This window comes from Saccoglossus kowalevskii, chromosome 21, assembly GCF_978046115.1.
Source record: "Saccoglossus kowalevskii chromosome 21, keSacKowa6.1, whole genome shotgun sequence".
Lineage (NCBI taxonomy): Eukaryota > Metazoa > Hemichordata > Enteropneusta > Harrimaniidae > Saccoglossus > Saccoglossus kowalevskii.
The window spans coordinates 16,283,414-16,301,952 of record NC_140661.1 but is presented as its reverse complement, the minus strand read 5'-3'; the positions used below and the strand labels follow the sequence as shown (position 1 = coordinate 16,301,952).

At 36.0% G+C, this 18,539-nt stretch overlaps 1 protein-coding gene and 1 long non-coding RNA gene across 2 annotated transcripts; one reads left to right on the top strand and one right to left on the bottom strand.

The window, feature by feature from the left end:
* Nucleotides 1-2,678: 2,678 nt before the first annotated feature.
* On the bottom strand, nt 2,679-3,699 carry LOC146729664 (uncharacterized). Its single transcript, XR_014928030.1, has 2 exons — nt 3,357-3,699; nt 2,679-2,863 (listed from the first exon to the last, which is right to left on the bottom strand). It is a non-coding gene; the product is annotated as an uncharacterized LOC146729664 (long non-coding RNA).
* A 7,135-nt stretch (nt 3,700-10,834) lies between these two features.
* LOC100378617 (uncharacterized) lies at nt 10,835-16,713 on the top strand. Its single transcript, XM_002735294.4, has 3 exons — nt 10,835-10,988; nt 11,165-11,416; nt 16,485-16,713. The coding sequence occupies exons 1-3, from the start codon at nt 10,976-10,978 to the stop codon at nt 16,559-16,561; spliced, it is 342 nt and encodes a 113-aa protein (XP_002735340.1). The 5' UTR covers nt 10,835-10,975; the 3' UTR covers nt 16,562-16,713.
* Nucleotides 16,714-18,539: the final 1,826 nt, after the last annotated feature.

Below are 18,539 nucleotides of genomic sequence, written 5' to 3'. Positions count from 1 at the left end.
CCAGCAGAAACGTGGGTCTTTATCTCGATGACTGGGCGATAAGAGATCAGTGGAAGCAATCTATTTTATCTCATCTCACCGCTGTTACGCCTGCTATGATTGGTTGAAACTCGGTCACATGACATTGAATAAAAATGGACATTGCATGATATATTGCCCGCCAAGCAGATATTACATGGTTATATCACATGGATGACGCCACTGAAGCTACTGCGCATTACAAATTGCCATTTGCTGCACTGGTGTTTCCCCGGCCGTTGTTGCTTTCAAGGTTTTGAAGGAACTTTAGCCATCCGAAATAGACAGCGAACGTGCCAGAGGGGATATTAAGTAGGTACTCTGTTTTGATGTTTAGGGTATTCTTTAAATGAAGCAAAAATATACGTCAAAGCCGCCAATGAAACATCGCAGCCGGGATCGCTGCGGCGCGTTCTTCATGTGAGCATTTCTACGCGTTCAAGTTCCACGCCTGTGCTAACCGAAAACGCTCTAAGCTGCGTGACTTGTGAATAGAAGGTGTAGTACGTTCGTAAGAAAGTAATTTCAAACACTTCTACGGCACTTTGACATTTTTATCTGGCGAGTGGTTAAAAAAACTTGCGTTTCAGAATTTCTCAATTCATTTCAAAAATGTTATACTCGATAAATTGAGTGGTTCACTTTTAGTATCCGTGACCGAAAATAGCACTTACTGTGTGTATTTCGCAGTTTTTTTCAGCAAACAATGTATGTATGATATTGAGTAATGTGAAACTTCTTATAATGCATTAGATAAAATATTGCATACTTCAAATATAAGTGTTGTTATTTTGTGGGAGAGTGGGTATGATTGGTGTATGGTTAGTTGTATTTGTGCTTGTCTGCTCGTAAATAAATAACACATGGTCATTCGGGCAATATCTCGGCTCTGGCATCATCAATATTATGGTCATGACCATCATCCCTTGGGCGGGCAACAAATCGTGATATTACCCTCACAAACACGTGTTATTATTTAAATAACACACGTCTACCAAGCCATACAAATCCTGAGTTTTGTAGGTAAACTTGAAAAAGTAACATTCGCCAGAGCCATGGATACCACACACATGGTTAGTGCAATGATTAGTAGCGGTAGAAGCTGGACTGAAATTCCAGAAGTGCGTGTTGCTACCGAGGACACAGTAAGTATGGGCCTTGTCAAGCCTAGCCAGCTAAAGCAGTGGTTGGAACAGTTCGACCCGACTAGTACTCCAGCCATATTACGGGGTTCAAGGATGCTTTGATGGACCGGACAGTCCGCCTCATGCACAGAAACGTTGCAGGGAGTAGACCCCATGGCAAGTTAAACTCCACATACACATTCTGGAGATTTTTGCACAAAAGAAAAAGTACTTGTTCAATTTGACAACTCAACTGTAGCGGTATTTTATCACAAAACACGCTAAGTCAGCTGGAGGAGAAAATGTTGTCTGGTGCAACCTGAAAAGGAAATAGCTAAAAGCCTAACATTTGCAATGTTAAGGAACAGTGCGGCTAATGCAATATCCAGATTGAAGATGCGCATACTCGAAGACAAAACTCGTGGTTTGGCAAACAGCCGGTTTGTTCTCTGTGATCTGTTCACCGGAAGCAGTATGAGTCACGCCACGTGGACACGTGCAGGCTAATGATACAATGGGTAAATCTAGACGTTTATGCATTGTCACCATTCATGTTGATTAACATTGTGTTCAAGAGAGTACTGGCCAAACTCAATGTCATACCAATAATTCTTATTACCTCCACGGTCATACAGACAGTGGTCATTCAGATTTGACCCGTGACACGTCGATTTTCACTACTCCTGTACATGCCAGTAGCCACATCGGCGCAATTTGCAGCTAAAGAAAGAAATTCACGAGTATGGAAATTCTGTGATTGGTGTTTGAGACCATTTTTTTTTCACACACAAAATCTCTAATCAAACGCGAACAAAAAAAACAAGGCCACTCAGAGGCGAGTAGTCTGTGTAAGACTGACCTAGGAACGGTTACACAGATAGTTTCATTGTTCAGATTTTATTTCAAATAGCATCCAACCAAACAGAACACCTTCAAATTCATGTTAGGTGAAAAAAAAACACAAAACAACACTTATGGCGATAATAGTAGATAATGTAGTATATGACACTGTACACCACTCTTTATATAACCGCAGAAAATGCATTTCCGGTAGTCCTACCTACCCACATTTGACGATTTGTTTTGATTGAATGAGCCAAATATCAAAACCAATGTCAAGGTTTATGTGATCAAATTTCATTTTATTGTCTGGGATAGCTACAATACGTGTAAGTTGATTCCGTTATGGCGAGTGCATAAAATACATCAAATAGTTCTACAATCTGATTAAAATCTGATGTAGTGTACGGGCTTTAATTATTTTGGCTATAAACTTATTTTGATTTTATTTTTTATTATTTTTGTTATTAATGCCTTTTTATTTTATTATTTTACTTTGATTTTGATTTTTTTTAATTCCGCCCTACATACATCTGATCCGACGCCTACGTAAGTCCCGTTCAAATCTCGCATAAGTAACAGCCAATCACAGGCTCCCTTTTATACAGGCTGTCGGTTGCTTACTTTTCAGTGTAGCGATACTCTACGGGCAATCTTTCTGTACATTATATTTTGCCCACTTGAATAAACCATTAATAGAACATTGCTAGTATACTTTTATTTACAAAAGAAATTCCACAGCATTTTACAATTTTTGTCATTACATTGAATATTTTGTTCACTTCCAACAAATGTGTACACTTCCTGATACATCTTCGCCAGCCACGGTTCGTTTATTCAGTCATCGCTTCAATTTTACATCAAACACTGAGCATAATTATCTAGAATGGAAGCAAAAAAGTAAGTAAATCGTAATGATTAGAACACTGTAAACAGCTATAGTAAACAATGCAAATTTTAAATTGTATAACGGTCACCGGCCCACGGCATCGACGCAGACAATTGGAGCAAAAGAATATTTCCTGATCAATTGCGATGTGTTCCAAATAAAAAATATTTTATTCCAGTCCAAATCAGCTCAATTACTTTAATAAAGAGTTATTGTATAATGTACAAAATGTTGATACATTTTGATGATTATTTACAGCTACGGCTTCAATACCGTAGACGGTTTTGACCCGATCGTCAACAAAACATCACCCGTCTCCAGGGCAAGCGACTGGAAAAAGACACCGGTGTTCGGTCGAACCGGTGGAAACAAAATCGTCACTCCCAGAATAACTACGCAAAATAACGATCTAAACTCGAACCATTCGAGCCACAATATAAACATAAAAAAGTGACTTTCGTTGCATTTGACAATGATAAACTTACCGAAAAGCCGTGTTCTTCTCGGTCGCTAACGTCGGTATAATCCGCCATTTTATTTGAGTGTGTTTGCCACCTGACTCTGCCCAGTGACATCATCATGTGCGCTATAGAAGAAGGTCTGTGATTCGTTGACTAAAATCGTCGACAGTGGGTCTCATTGAAATCTCGTTACATAGGCATCGGCTCAGATGTAGGTAGGGCGGAATTTAAAAAAAATCACAAAATCAAAATCAAAGTAAAATAATAAAATAACAAGGCATTAATAACAAAAGTAATAAAACATAAAATTAAAATAAGTTTATAGCCAAAATAATTAAAGCCCGTACACTACATCAGATTTTAATCAGATTGATAGTTCTAATACTAATAAAATAAAATCCCTACATACCCTTCACTTTTGACTAGCTTGTTACTTGCTTCATTAGATAACACTGACACTGTCCTCCAAAAAATCAACTGTCCACTGTGTATTAACTAAATTAACTCAAACAAATCTGCAAACGAGTCTTATGCTTTGTATAATTAAGTAATAAATGTATTAATCCAGCAGGCCATTGTTTTCATTACATAACACATTATCCCATCTCTAAAGGCGGCCTTCACGTTCCTGGATTAACGTTAACAGGTGGTGTTGGGATTCTGAATCGTTCGATATAAAAATGCCCGAATATATCGCTGATAGACAAAATAAATCACAAGGTAGGAAAACTTTGCAAACGCCAGATGCACAAAAATTAAAATCAAATGCTCCCAACGGTCCCGAATATTCAAGAAAATAATATTGCGTGTATGCGGAGAAGTGTAAACGCGATCACACAAAGACAATAACAATAGGCGAGTTGCTGCGATGATTATGTTTCTGTCGAGTATTAACATCATCATTATTGTTTCGTGTGCTCGTTAAACCGAGCTTAGAACAAGATATATCTATTTTGCTGCTCGTCGGTTCCAGTACAGAGTACAATCTATTATTTTTATTGATACTTGAAACTAAAAAGACTTGTGTCTGTAGTTTCAATTAAATCCAACACAAAGATTGCATACAGGGCATGACATGTGGTGTTTTTAAAATATTTTATATTTGACCTCGCGGTGCATTAATATATATGTTCGAATTTAAGTGTGAACCTTCTATTCTTTAGTGTACTGGGCTAGACTCGTTGTAAATGTCGCAAGGCCGAATCAATCATTTGAGAAAATATATTTTGAATACGTTCGTTTTTTATGTAACCGCGTGTAGGATTCATTGTCACATTTGGCATAGCTGAGTCTGTAATTTTACCTATACGGCTATGCGCCGATGTTTTTATCTCAAATTTTGAGCCAAAAAACGCTCTCAACGTCGATGTTTTTCGGACCTGTTTTCAACTGGTTACGTAGCACTTCCAACCAAAATCAACGTGAGTTACCCTGCGCGATATCACGAGGGTTTCGTTATAATAAACTTTTCTTAGCAATCATGGTTTCACAAACTATATGTGCGTTGGGACAAATACAGATGGTTTTGCAGTGTATTTCGTTATTTTCTTTGGAACTACTAGTAGGTGTCCCATTACACACATACACGCGCGCTCAAAGTCGTAGTACATTCGCATACTCTCAGCTGATCATGTTGTTGTTTATGAATTCGAGTAATATTTTGTAAACGACCAACATATGGAGATAATCAGTCATGAGGTCGAAGGTCAATCGGCTTGTATGGACCAATCAAACTGCCGAAATTCTCATTACATGGCATACAGAGATAGTTTATTATTACTCTAAATCGCCATGATATATGGGACAAAATCGTATTTTGTTCGCCTCTATCCATATTTCCCATATTTGTCCCTGATTTCCTTACAACTCAGAGTCGTGCACATAACGAAGAGACACTAACTGAAAGTATGGATGTCTTAAATAAATAATTACAACATGTTTATGCGAAGACACAACGATGAGTGATTCAAATGTGAAATGACAATATACAAAGTGAGATAATTATTTAATTGATAAAAAAAATTATTATTTTTATTTCATAAATGTTATTATACACTTGGAGTACGAGGTATACATTACCTTATGCAACGAATGAAGCGACTGGGAGGCTATGCCGTACTGTTTTAGATATATGCTAATGAGGTAGTTCCCAAGAGCGTTCATTCCTAATCGTTGTTAGTTATTTTCACGTTAGTCACATGACGACCATTGCAATATGTATGACGTCCAGATAACATGGCGAGATAATTTGCATATACCTATACTGACTCAGCTAAGTAAACATGTTCGATCATTCCCATTAAAGCGTAACACATTATTTCACAATGACGTTGGAATGTGATTAAAAACTGGTGTTTTGTACGGTTTATATATTTTTATGAAGGTGAGTTTCAAACATCCCGCGGGTCATCTGCTAATCATTGCGACAATGGTGCTGTGCTTTTGTTTTACGTAGCTGAGTACAGTGGCACCACATGGGACTAACGGTTTTACGTAACCTTCAACAAGACGTCATTGTGCAAACTCTGAATATGGAGAGGCTGACAAATAGGCAGTATATATGTATGTATGAAATACTATGTTCCACTGCTGGGTGCACGTGGGCAGTCGATCACGAGAGTCAAACTGGCAATACACCGTATGCTGGGTGGACACGCTAAACATTTCGAAAAAAAATAAACTAAAAACAATTTAGTGCCCACACACATTCTCGAAATGAATGAAGCAAGTCGGCGATGTGCATAGCTTTGCGATGGTAGACCTTGCGTTGACTCACTTCTGCGTCATTCGATCTTGTTAGGAGGGATTACTCCCAGGAATAGTCGCTATTGTAATCCTGCTAGTTATTGCGGAAATCCTTTAAACAGCAAATAGACGCGACGGCAAACGTATAATTGGTCGATACTTGTTGAATTGAACAAAATAATACAAACAAATATATGAGACATAAAATATATTTTTTGACTATGATAGATACAACTATGGTTGACCAATATTGTATCAACGTCATTCGTTCTTATATGACTGACCCACAAATATTACCATTCACCAATTCGGCGTTCTTTTCACTTATTTGCTGCATTACATTAGATACGCATATATATATATATATATACCTAAAGGTGAGATCTGCAAAGAATATTATCCGTAAATCTGGTTCATATGCTAATTATGTCCAATACAATGCGACTTGATCAGATGACCATAAAAGTATGCTTTAATGACGAGGCCCACACAACGTAAGAAGCATCGGTTCTTGCCCGAGTAATTGATCCAAACTGTATAGTATGTGTCACTCCATAGAAAAGTTAACACTAATACTAATAAGTGAATAGGAATGCATTTTTTCTAGTGGCTTCACGTTTCACAAATTTCTTGCTCACACCTTCCATGACCTTCATATTTGCATGTCCATTTCCGCTTGATGACCGTGAAAGTCAACGGTGATTATACACTTGTACATAATTTGTATTGCAGTACAATTACTGAATTCCCGTGTTGATTCTAGAGAAGTTATCTTCAGTAGAAGCATTACCTGCAGTCAGTTAGTAATCAGTATGTTTGTTACAAATTGATCATTATCTTGAGCAAGGTCGGATGAAACACGACTTCATTATTTATTTACATGGTATTAGATAATAAAGTGAGCAGGCGGTTCAAATCAAAGGAATTTAATCACATGACAATCTGTTATAGTTGACCGCTTAACAATTAAGGCAGTGTATCAGTTGGGTGCCGATTGGTTAGGAGACTATGACGTCAGCAGACGAATCAGGGGGGCAATGGAAATCTACAAGATGTAGAAACATACATCATATATTTCAATGCATATGGGCACTTGATGGTAGGCACCCGTGTAGTACGCCAGACGTGGGAGTCACTTGACGAACATTGCCATATACTTCAAGTTAATCACGGATGACGTCACAGGATGTGTCAAATAATACGTCTGACGTCATTTGTCAATTCTCCTCTCATTATCAAGAATTTGACATCATGTGGGACAGTTGAAGAACGATATGATAAACTTCTCAGAGTCGGACTATAATGACGATGATACAAATATATGCGTTTCCTGCTTAACAGTCGGGTTCATCCTATTAATATAATTCGTAATGACCATGTGTCAATAACAAAATCTCAATGTACAGCATTTCATTAATTTTATTATGTTTAATCTTTGGACAATAATTCGACAACATTTTGCAATTTTACAAAGTCAATCATCGTTAACAAGTAGAAAATCTCAGGTGGCCCACTGAAGTGTCGTCATTATTAACTAACGGGATCAATACTTGATTACGTAACATATAACAGAACGCTCATCGTAAAAGGTGGTGTCCACGTTTTATGTTCCGTGATCAATTTCTATCACAAAAATGCTGATTATTATTTTTATGTAGTTCCTAAATTTAATGAAAATTTGTTAACTTTGTTTTTTCGTGAATTTACTGATTTATTGTCTTTCATAATTGTTCTTACTATTTGTCAATTGTCTGTTGAAAAATACTTTTGAAAACATGGATTTCTAAGCTAGTAATGATTAGAAGTATTAAAATGCAATGGTCATTAGCAACATGATACAATCCACAAATAGAGTGGAATATCAGACGTATCGCTTTATGACGGTCGGGCTTTTTTGAAGGTTTTCTCAGCTGTCGAGCGGAACAACACACATCGTCTATGTTAGATAAACAGATAATTTGCATAATATTACAATTTAAAATATACGTCATTGTCACAAATTGAAAATTAGAATGAGACTAAACGATATAAATACATTAACGTTAAAAACATATTTTACTGTCGAGCGGAAAATGTACTGGAAAAACTACTAGAATATAATGTTTTTGTTTTTTTCTTTTTATTCTGGCGATTTTGAAAATAGTTGTTGAATTAACCATGCTACACTGAGAACATCTTTCGAAACTGGACTAGACAACGCTGTCCGCTCATGGATATGCCAGTCACGTAGGTTCAAATCCGGACCACTGTGACACGGTTGTGACATGTATAGTCAGACCCGAATAATTCGACTCGTGTAGATTTCAACAACGACGTTCCACTTACGTATATAGCTGTGAAGAACTGTGTCTGAAATATACATTGCATCTTTGCTTCATTCCATATACCCCAGTCCACGTGCGCCTCAATAAGACGATCCTCGTGACCTTTATTAATAATGCAAATGTATTAGAGACGACGTCAATGTTACAGAGGCATGATGTTTTCAGTTTAATCTTGAGACGATAATCGCATCCGTTCAATGTGTTTTTTCTTGCACAGTGATAAGTTTAGTAACGCTGGAGACTTGTATTGATTACGTCGAGTTGAGTTTAAGTTTTATATACGTCATGTTGCTATTTTAGCCATTTTGTTGGTGAACAAGCGATTCCGTGGCAAAGAAAAGTGGTAATATATTTGTTTTAAATTCGGTCGCCCTTCCTTGTGCATTGTAATTGACACATGGCTATTACAACAAATTGTGGATGTCGTGTATTTCATATACAGCAACATATATAATAAGAAAACTATTTCAGTCCCAATTTTATAAAAACGGTGAATAAAAATGTGCAAGTCTTTGTAGATTGTGATCCAAAATACTCACTGCAATATAACCAATAATGAAAACGTAGGTGTAAGGTGGTTTCCATCATATGGAGCACTAAAGTTGGGTTATTTCGTGATGGCGTCAATGGCAAATTCCTTATATGCATTTGCAAGTTTCCAACGTTATCTAGTTCCACAAAAGTTTTTTTATAACGACACGTGTGTTTAAATATCTGTAATGTACAAATAGGAGGCATATGACTGAATATCAGTAAGCTTATATCAAATTTGAAAACTACGCCTTACGTCACAGCAGGTTATAGGTCAGGGAATGTGAGGGGAGTTTCTGAGTGTAGGTCGGAATGACGGGCGTTTCTTCGTGTAGGTCGTAATGACGAAAACATATTCACGTTTTGGCTAGTGAATCATGCGCAAAATGACGGTAGTGTAGCGGTCTTTAAATGATTACCACCCCACGGCTTTTATTCGCATATAGTGGACCAGAATGTCTAATATTACAGGAAACACACACACGTACATGGACACATTAGTGGATCGACCATCTTCATATTTGACTTTCAAACAATTACCCTAGACTAATTGCACACATTTTTAAAGCAAGTAGTAAATAAGAGCGGGTTGGTGTCCAACTCGTACAATGACGTGATCCCCTAATCCGTATCAGATCAGGACCCCAACTGTGAGTATGAATCACGACGCAGAAACGTGCAATATAATTCTAAAACATCAAGGTGGGTATTCATGTATTAAAATTGTTTAATAACTGAATATAATCTACGAGAAATCCTCCACGAATTACTGGCCTTGCCATCAGGTATTCTCGGATGATCCAGACTCTGTGGCTCTTTCAGGTGATTACTCTTAATGTAGTGTAAGTCCATTAGCTAATTACAGTAAAACAGAGGGAAAAAACAATAAAATGTAGATATTCGACCACCCGCATAAGACTTCTAGCGTAAGGAGCTAAAGTAATACAATGTGGGTAGTGCCATAAATATGTGCATTATAAATAAAAACACGTACGATGCGCCTGACTCAGGCAGGTGCAAATGGCGATGTATTCCCTACTTTGGGAGTGGCATTACTATTCGTGGTGGACATCCAGAAAAAAAAACGATTGAAAAAAAAACTTCCAAACTGATCGGAGCTCACGATTTCCATACTTACACAACATAGTAGCGGAAATGTCACACAAGCCAGAATATGCAAACATTGAACGTTGCAAAATCCACATTGCATCAACATACATTTTACCCGTGACGTTTCCTCTACTTGTATACATATATCAAATCACAGAGTAATGTGCAGTACCCTAGAATCCTTCTGGATTCCGTACGGTACCTTTGTTGACAATTAACAGTTTTATTTACCTTATGGCAGTACGATTTATCAATATCACTAAAATGGGAATGGTGTGGACTGTGAAAAAATCGTAATGATAAATTTCCAAAAATGTTATAATGTGTAGACTAGAATCATTCGCATAGTTAAACACTTAACTCATTATTATTACTACTATTATTATTATTATTATTATTATTATTATTATTATTATTATTATTATTATTATTATTATTAATTATTATTAGCAATGACTGAAGTGAAAATAATAATTAAAATTTCGCATCGAATATACGTTGCTTATTACCGCCCCCCCCCCCGATGATTAGGCTAATTGATACGACATCAAAAGTTTTAAAGACAGAGAATGTCAATTTAATTTTATGTGAGCGAGCCCCCGCCTTTTTCATTTCTAGTCGCCGCTTACGGCAGCAAATATCGTGAGCCAATCGTATTGCAGAATCAGGCTATTATGCTTTTTAGGAATTAACAAAAGAGGCCAGGAAGTTTACGGCTTAACAGAAACAATTTCATTAAGCCCCTGTCTACTTAAAAGGCTGCAGCACCTGTGACTATTGTAGTTGTCTTATAGTCTGCCAATAGAGCGCACCGTGTTAGGGGTAGAGACAGAGATAACAGCGAAGGAAACGACAATTTTGTTTTCCTATCGGAGTAAAGAGACTGTTATTGGAAAGGGATATTGTTTTCACTAGCGCTAAGGACAAAGAATAATGGCAAAATTAGGTAAGTTTCGAGACTTCGTTCTCCACAAATCGTAGCAATTATTCGGACTTGTGAATTGTACATGAAACTTTCGCTTATTATGTATACTCACTTGTCGTGATTTATTTGAATATCGATCATACACTCTGCAACTCAATTAACTTCTTTTTAACCCAAATTGTTTGGTTTAATGATAGATATTCACCAAGTGCTTCTAATACTCGTCGTCCAAGTCATCATACTCCATACAACGACGGGATTTCTCTACAAAGACCAAGTCATAAGATTGGGAAAGAAATCTGCCGCAGCCCGCCATTATGCGCCAAAGAACCAATTTAGTTTCTTCGACACAGACGGCAATGGTAGAATATCCTTGGAAGAATTCCAACGTATACCCCAGTTTAGATTCTCGACATTAAGCGATTCTTACAAAAGAGCAGATTTGGACGGTAAGTTATGCAAGATTTATATTTCAATTCTTTCGACAGTTAGCATTTAGCATTGGGCAAATGACATTTGAACTATTTCTTAACGTACTGTAAAAAGTGCACATAGTTAAACTCAGCAATATTAATAAGTAATAATCAATGCAGATTGTCTACGCGTCATATTTAAATAACGTCATATCCATTCACCACTGCTGATTGGAGATGCAATACAACCGATGTGTACATCTTACAAATTATAGTTCTGCATTTGTTGTAACAGTGTATAAATATATTCCGAAAATATGAACGGCTTTTTTATAACTTCAATCCTGTCTAATAACCGTACTTAGTCAGCGATTGTTTCCTACATATGGACTCATTCATGTAGATGTCAATATATGAAAAATAAGAATCATATGGCAGGCAATTTAAAAATAACAATGAATTCGGGAATGCGTGGTTTTTGCTTTAAATGATTATAAAAAATTAAAATTGTAATTGTCCAACATCTACCGGATACATGGAGTCCCCCCCCCCCCCGAATTACACGCCCGAATTACACGCCTGGTTGCGTTCTGCAAGTGTAGTATCAATCACAATGAAACCTATTTTCACAACTGACGACGCGATTGTACATACCATATGCTAAGTATAGTGATCGGCGCAGATTATGTCATAATCATGTCATAATGGGAAATGTATCGTTAGAAAAACGTGTCAACCGTAATTATTGTTTACATAACAGGTAAACGATTTACCGATTTTTTTTAGGCTTATATGCCTAAATATTTGTGCACATTTCTCCCACCGCAGCGATCACGTATGTGTATAATTTGTAGTTGATTTAATTTTCGTTCAGCATTTTATAAAATAAAACACAATATAAATATATTCGTGATATACTATCATTATGTCGTTATTCTCGAAACAATCTGAATAGCAAATATTCACTAAATCGGTAACATTCCGAAAATGTGTGCGAAGTTTTGTTTAACTATAAGAAAATAAATGATAGGAATAGTACTTATCTACTATGTAAGAATAGATGTCCACATTTATGAATAACTTAAATAATGACGTGTACGTTATTCCTAAATGTAGAGGTGGTGTAATAAAATGGGTTTATTATGAATGTATCAACTCTGTTGATAACAAGAAAACGCAAACTTATATACATATATATATATATATACGCATCTTGAAAACACATAAAATTTCAATGATAAGTTGTTTGAAGTTTTGCTACTGCTCGCTTTCAAGAGTAGTATGCTGATTTCCGGGAAAGTCTCCATTTCACTTTTGAGGCATCCAGAATGTCTCGTTGCACATTGATTGTCTTGTATACAACTCGATTTTGCACGAATGAACTCGAAGAGTGGAAACTTGTAATAAACCATGTCTGGCGCTGATGTCTTGTTTGTGTATATGATATGTACATGCAGATAATTTACGGATATTTTCCGTTAAATTGTTAAAACACGCGTTACTTTCTTCGTTCTAAATGTTCATGTAAGTATTTGAAATGCCAGAGTTCGTTTATTGTTTATACCTTAATGTATCTGCAATAACAAGGATTTACGGCTTCTATATAGAAGACACTTTTTATCGAATTTTAATTGGGAGTATGTGACAGTGACGATAGTACAAATCTCCGAGCAATATACGTGTGGATATCGATTTTAAACTGTTGCCCAAAGGGGTGAAATAATATGACTTTTGTTCTCTGAATGACGTTTTTCTCCTTCTTCAAACATATGCACGTGTCAATTCGATACTATTACACAGTACATGGATGTCGTTTTGTCCACGGCTGAGTGAGACAAATTACGTGTAGTGCAGCCTATTATTACCTTGTCTTCTTTCAGTCAGCTAAGTACCTACGTAAGACGATTAATTTGAGACAGCGTAGTAGGAAATGAGCCTATAAAACATATTATTGACAATTACATAACGAATCCTTCAAAACATGCATCAGGTTGGTAAGTCAATTCAACTCGTTTCGTCACGGGAAGAGAACAAAATCCGTGCCATATTAAGTTAAACGAGTTGTCATTACTGAAGAAGTCTGAATACGACTGCTCACTTTATTCTGTAACTCGCAGGGGCAAGGCGACGGGAAAAAAACGGGTTTCAATTGAACCAATAGCAAAAATATCATGATCAGTGTAACTAGATAAAGTATATCCTGATGGATGACCCGTCATGCATTGCAATCACGATTGGCATATCCCTAAAATAATTATATAATGCTTTAGATGGAATCTTATAAAAACCGGATATTAGCATACCGTCTATCCGGATATGCAAGTAACAAATGAATAAAAAAAATATAAATGAATTCCGGGTGCTTGTTTGCCACAGTTATACATGTATTTAAATTGTCAATATTTAAACAATTACTGATACATACACAAGTATTAACAGAATTTTACCTGGTCCAGAATTTTACCAGATCTGTTTTAGCACAAGCAGCAGTTTATCATATTTCCCGCGCCACGTGCGTTTTTTCAATTAATTTCAATTCTAGCTAATCACATATTAGATTGCTGATGTAATTAATAACATGTGTAACATCTTTTCTAACTTATGAACCCTGAAATGTGTGCCTATGCATTATATAAAGTAAAACAAACAACGATTTTCCCACATTCTGATCAATGATATTTTAACAATAATTATATTATACTAAAAATTGATTCGCCTAATGTTTATTTTAATTGATTTAAATTCAAATGATAATGTTATGGATACATTATTAGCAATTGAGGTTCTAGTGTATGGAACATTCATTTCCTAGCTGATGAGGGCCGCGATGATAAAATAAATTGTATATATTATGTCACCATGTGAACAAGTGCACGCTGGATCAGAAAACTAATCTAACTGCCATTATTATCTTTTTCTTCTTGTAAATGTCATACTATAATAACTCCTAGGAGCCTAGAAACGTGAATCGTGTTTTTGAGGTGTTCAAATACTTGTTCCAGCTCTCCTCCCTGGATAGGCGACCTTCTTAATTATCCTATTAATTAGCCAATATTAACATAAACCTTCATAGCATTGAATACGAACTGAGAAGTGTTAATCCGACGTACGCAGGGAAGATAATTCCCTCTTGAGTTTGGATTAGTTGAACAAGTGCTGACAATTGCGCGCATCTGAACGCAGCTGTTTAAGTTCCGTTGTAACATTATAAGAAAATATAGCCCCCGCGATGACAATACTTGAATTATGATAGTATATGACTAATGGAAATCGTTTCCTTGTTATCAGGTAATACAACGACAATCAATTCGCTGGTAATATGATACTTCACGAATCATAAAATATGCTCGTTTAGCTTTGCAGGATGACTATTCATATAACATATTTATATTCTGTGCGTAATTTACTTTCATAATGTTTTTCATGTTTTGTTTTGTTTGTTTCGAGTACGCACGGAGACCGTGATATTAATGTATGTAAAAACGGTATCAATGCAGTTGTTGATTGTATAGCTCTTCATGGTTCCTGTAGTATAATGTTCAGAAACTTGAATTATTCAAATATATTGATTAATATACCATTCAATGCAAATGGCACTGACCCCAAATGATGTTTATGGTACGAACTGAGCATACATGTGTAATCAACACATAGAAAGTTGAAAGTTCACCAGAAACGCAGTTCATGATTCTTTAATGGTATACAACGATGGCCAAACAAGTGTTGCCCAGCAACCAGCAATCAATTATAATTATACTTACTAAACGAAAGTGATTACACTGAATCGAAAAATATGCTTGATGGGGTGGGATTTGACAAAAGTAGTTCCGCTAGAAAAGTACACCGTACTATTTTTTCGGTGGCAATTGCATGGAATAAAATTGTTTTTCCAATATATCATGGAATTTCAGTGTAATAATATTCTATATCTCCATACTAAGTAATAAATCTACCTTAAACCTGATTGGTTCGCGTCAGAAGAGCGACCTTTTGACATCACAGTTGACTATTGCAAAATAAGCTAATATTTCGAGATATTGTTATTTTTAAGAATACGATAAAGACTATCCGTCTTCTACAGTGTAATATTCTTTTTTGTTTCAATCCTGAAAGAAACAGGTTTTGGCCGTAATAAGGACTCCATATATATTATATCGCAATAGATTAGACAAACGGCAATCTGCGTTCATGTATGGCAATCGGTTATGCAAATGGATACGCGCTCACAAAATACGATCTCCGCGTTTGTTTCTAGCTTTTAGAAGCTGTGAAATGATTTCATGGGTCAAACAGTATATCAAATGTAAGACTCTACAATACCAGATTTATTAAACAAAAAATTAAATTTCCGAGCATTTGGCGAGCAACAAATGAAAACTACTACTACTACTAATTTTGAGATATTCTTTATATATGTGTTCGCAAACTAAAATCATTTCAACGTTTGTCTACTCATTTCAATTTGTGTTAAAACTAGGATGAGTGCGAAATATAGCAATATGATATCAGATAACATGATCGGTTCGATACTATAATATTAGTTATGAATTGTTATACAACTATGATTATTTGTGTAACGACCCGTAAAACAGCGACAGAGTTCAAAAGTCAGATACGCTGATAGATGTAATCTGCACTCATATAGAGACGTCCAATTGTGCATTCATTCTCCTCGACGTGATACATTAACTCAGCTGATTTTCAGTGACAAATAAATGGTATTTCCAGGCTTGCATGGCATTTTAATTGATGTAAAATTTCAGATAGTGTTGTGTTTTATGTTTAAACACTGACTTTTCTCTATAGAAACGTTTGATGTAAAAATGAGAGTCACGGTATCACGTGTTACTACTTGCTTATATGCACATTGTTTCTCAATCTGTTGGGAAATCTCAACACTTACATTACTAGAGTACATTACTAGAATATTCTAGTTTAATTTAAATCTTAACATATCAATTTCTAAAGTCATTGTATCTGGATAGTGACAAGTAACATATAACCACACACAAATATAATGTCATTTTTAAAAACAATATATGTAAAAAAAATTGAAGTGATATTGTGTATTTTTCTAATGATCTTTGTTATTATTACATTCTAGGTGACGGAGAACTCAACGATTTTGAATTCTTTTCGAAGATGGCAAAAATACGGTATGCTGCTCAGCGCACAGTGTAATTGGGAAAAAACTTGACAATGACTGTAATGGACGGGATTCAATGCAGGCTTCAAACCATCCCCCCTCTTACAGGTGAACAGTGCCCAACAGAAATGGTTTGAACAATATTACATGTACATATTACTCATTTTTATATGTATATATATATATCCAACACAAGTGCACTAATTGCGTGGAAGTGCAAATTAGTTCATTAACGTACTAAAAATCGGGTAAGGTGTACCACAATTGGCTTATTTTTAGATCAGCCTGTGAAGTAATATACAACGTACACTAGGTGGTGTAAAAATAATGACAAACTCTCAAACTCCAATGTCAGTACAGGAAAACAGGGGCCTGGGAAGCTGCACCTTCACCGAAGATTGGTATATTTTTTGACAATAATTACGCAACCCATTTGATATGCGAGTAGACACTTGCATGATACATTGTAATAACCCCACACTTCACGTCTCAATAATATTTACCTCGTTAAAACCAACACAGTGCATGATGGAATATTATTACATATTCGGTATTATAATAGGCAGACAAACTTTTGTTTCTTCATTTGTATTGTTCAGATGTTTGTTTTTTATCCAAGTGTACAATTGGGTTACAGGTGGCGTCATGTGTTCCCACGTTTGCTTGATCATTTGTACAACCTCCTAAAAACCGTGCCCAAATTATAGTAAATCACTATTTCGCGTCAATAACAGAAGATATAACATGTCGTGAATTATTAGGCCGTAAAAAGTCTTCAATTGACGTTGACGGTGTTTTAATGCCCTGTTTATTAGAGTTAGCATAATGATGCACCTACCGACCTGGTCGTATACGTGGAAACACCGCTCATTAACGCAGCTATTAGTCATTTAATGCATGTTACTAATAGCTTGATATGTGCTGGATGCAATAGTTCACTGGCCTCACTTTATTAAGTATTTAACATTAGATTAAAATAAGGATAAAATGAAACACATGTTTGTTTTTTACCATTTGATCGCAGTTTATTGTAAATATTTCACTACACTAGTCTTTCACGTGTTACAGTGTTATTAGAAACTTCACTTTTCACAGCTGTCAATGTTCAAGCCATGTATATGGCGATATGCCAATCCTCTTTTTATAACAACTTCATATACCGTAATGTACACTCTATCACTAATGATATTTATGATGTTTTCCATTATCCGTGGCATTTGCAATTTTTTTTTCACACAAGAAGTAATTTAAATGATGACACTGACGAATGACAGTCATGTCAATGAAGGGTGCGCTCAGACCTTGATTTAGACCATAAACCATGTCGAGATGTTAAACAGGTAATTTATGTAGCTTAGAATCTGGAGAGTATTGAGCAAGGATTATTTCACGACATGGTGAACCTGTAAAATCAAATATACCCCCATATTTATGAATAAATATATATTGCATTCGGAAGTTTTGAAAGAATTGATTCTGTGTGTGTGCTTTTCTGTTGTCCAACACGATGGACGACTATTTGTGCTGCCTGTCCCACGCTCACGATAGAACATAGGCAGTGAAATTGACTTGTTTCCTTATACAAGTAAAAGGAAAATAAATGAATTAATATCTTCGACGTTCCTGAATCGCGCTTCGGTACTCGATCTAAAGGCATTGTCCCTTCGTTTACCTTATTATGGAACCCAATCAAAGAAATGGCAAGAAATAAAGCTAGTAGGAATTCGCAACCTGCGGCTGAATATTGACCTTTTACGCTTAAAACATACTAAACATTCTAATATGCCGGTTGCTTGTTGTCGATTTAATTAGGTTCAACGATTTTCCTAAAGCACAGGCTTTTACGGCACCCATATAAGATGTGCACGCTAATGAAAATTGATAGGGATAGACTCGCTAATCCGCCGTTAATACAGGAAACAAGACTCGCAACGAGGAATGGGTCCATTCGCCTATTTATTAAACTAATCTCACGAAACGTCATATATGGAGCACTGACTATTGTTTCTATAA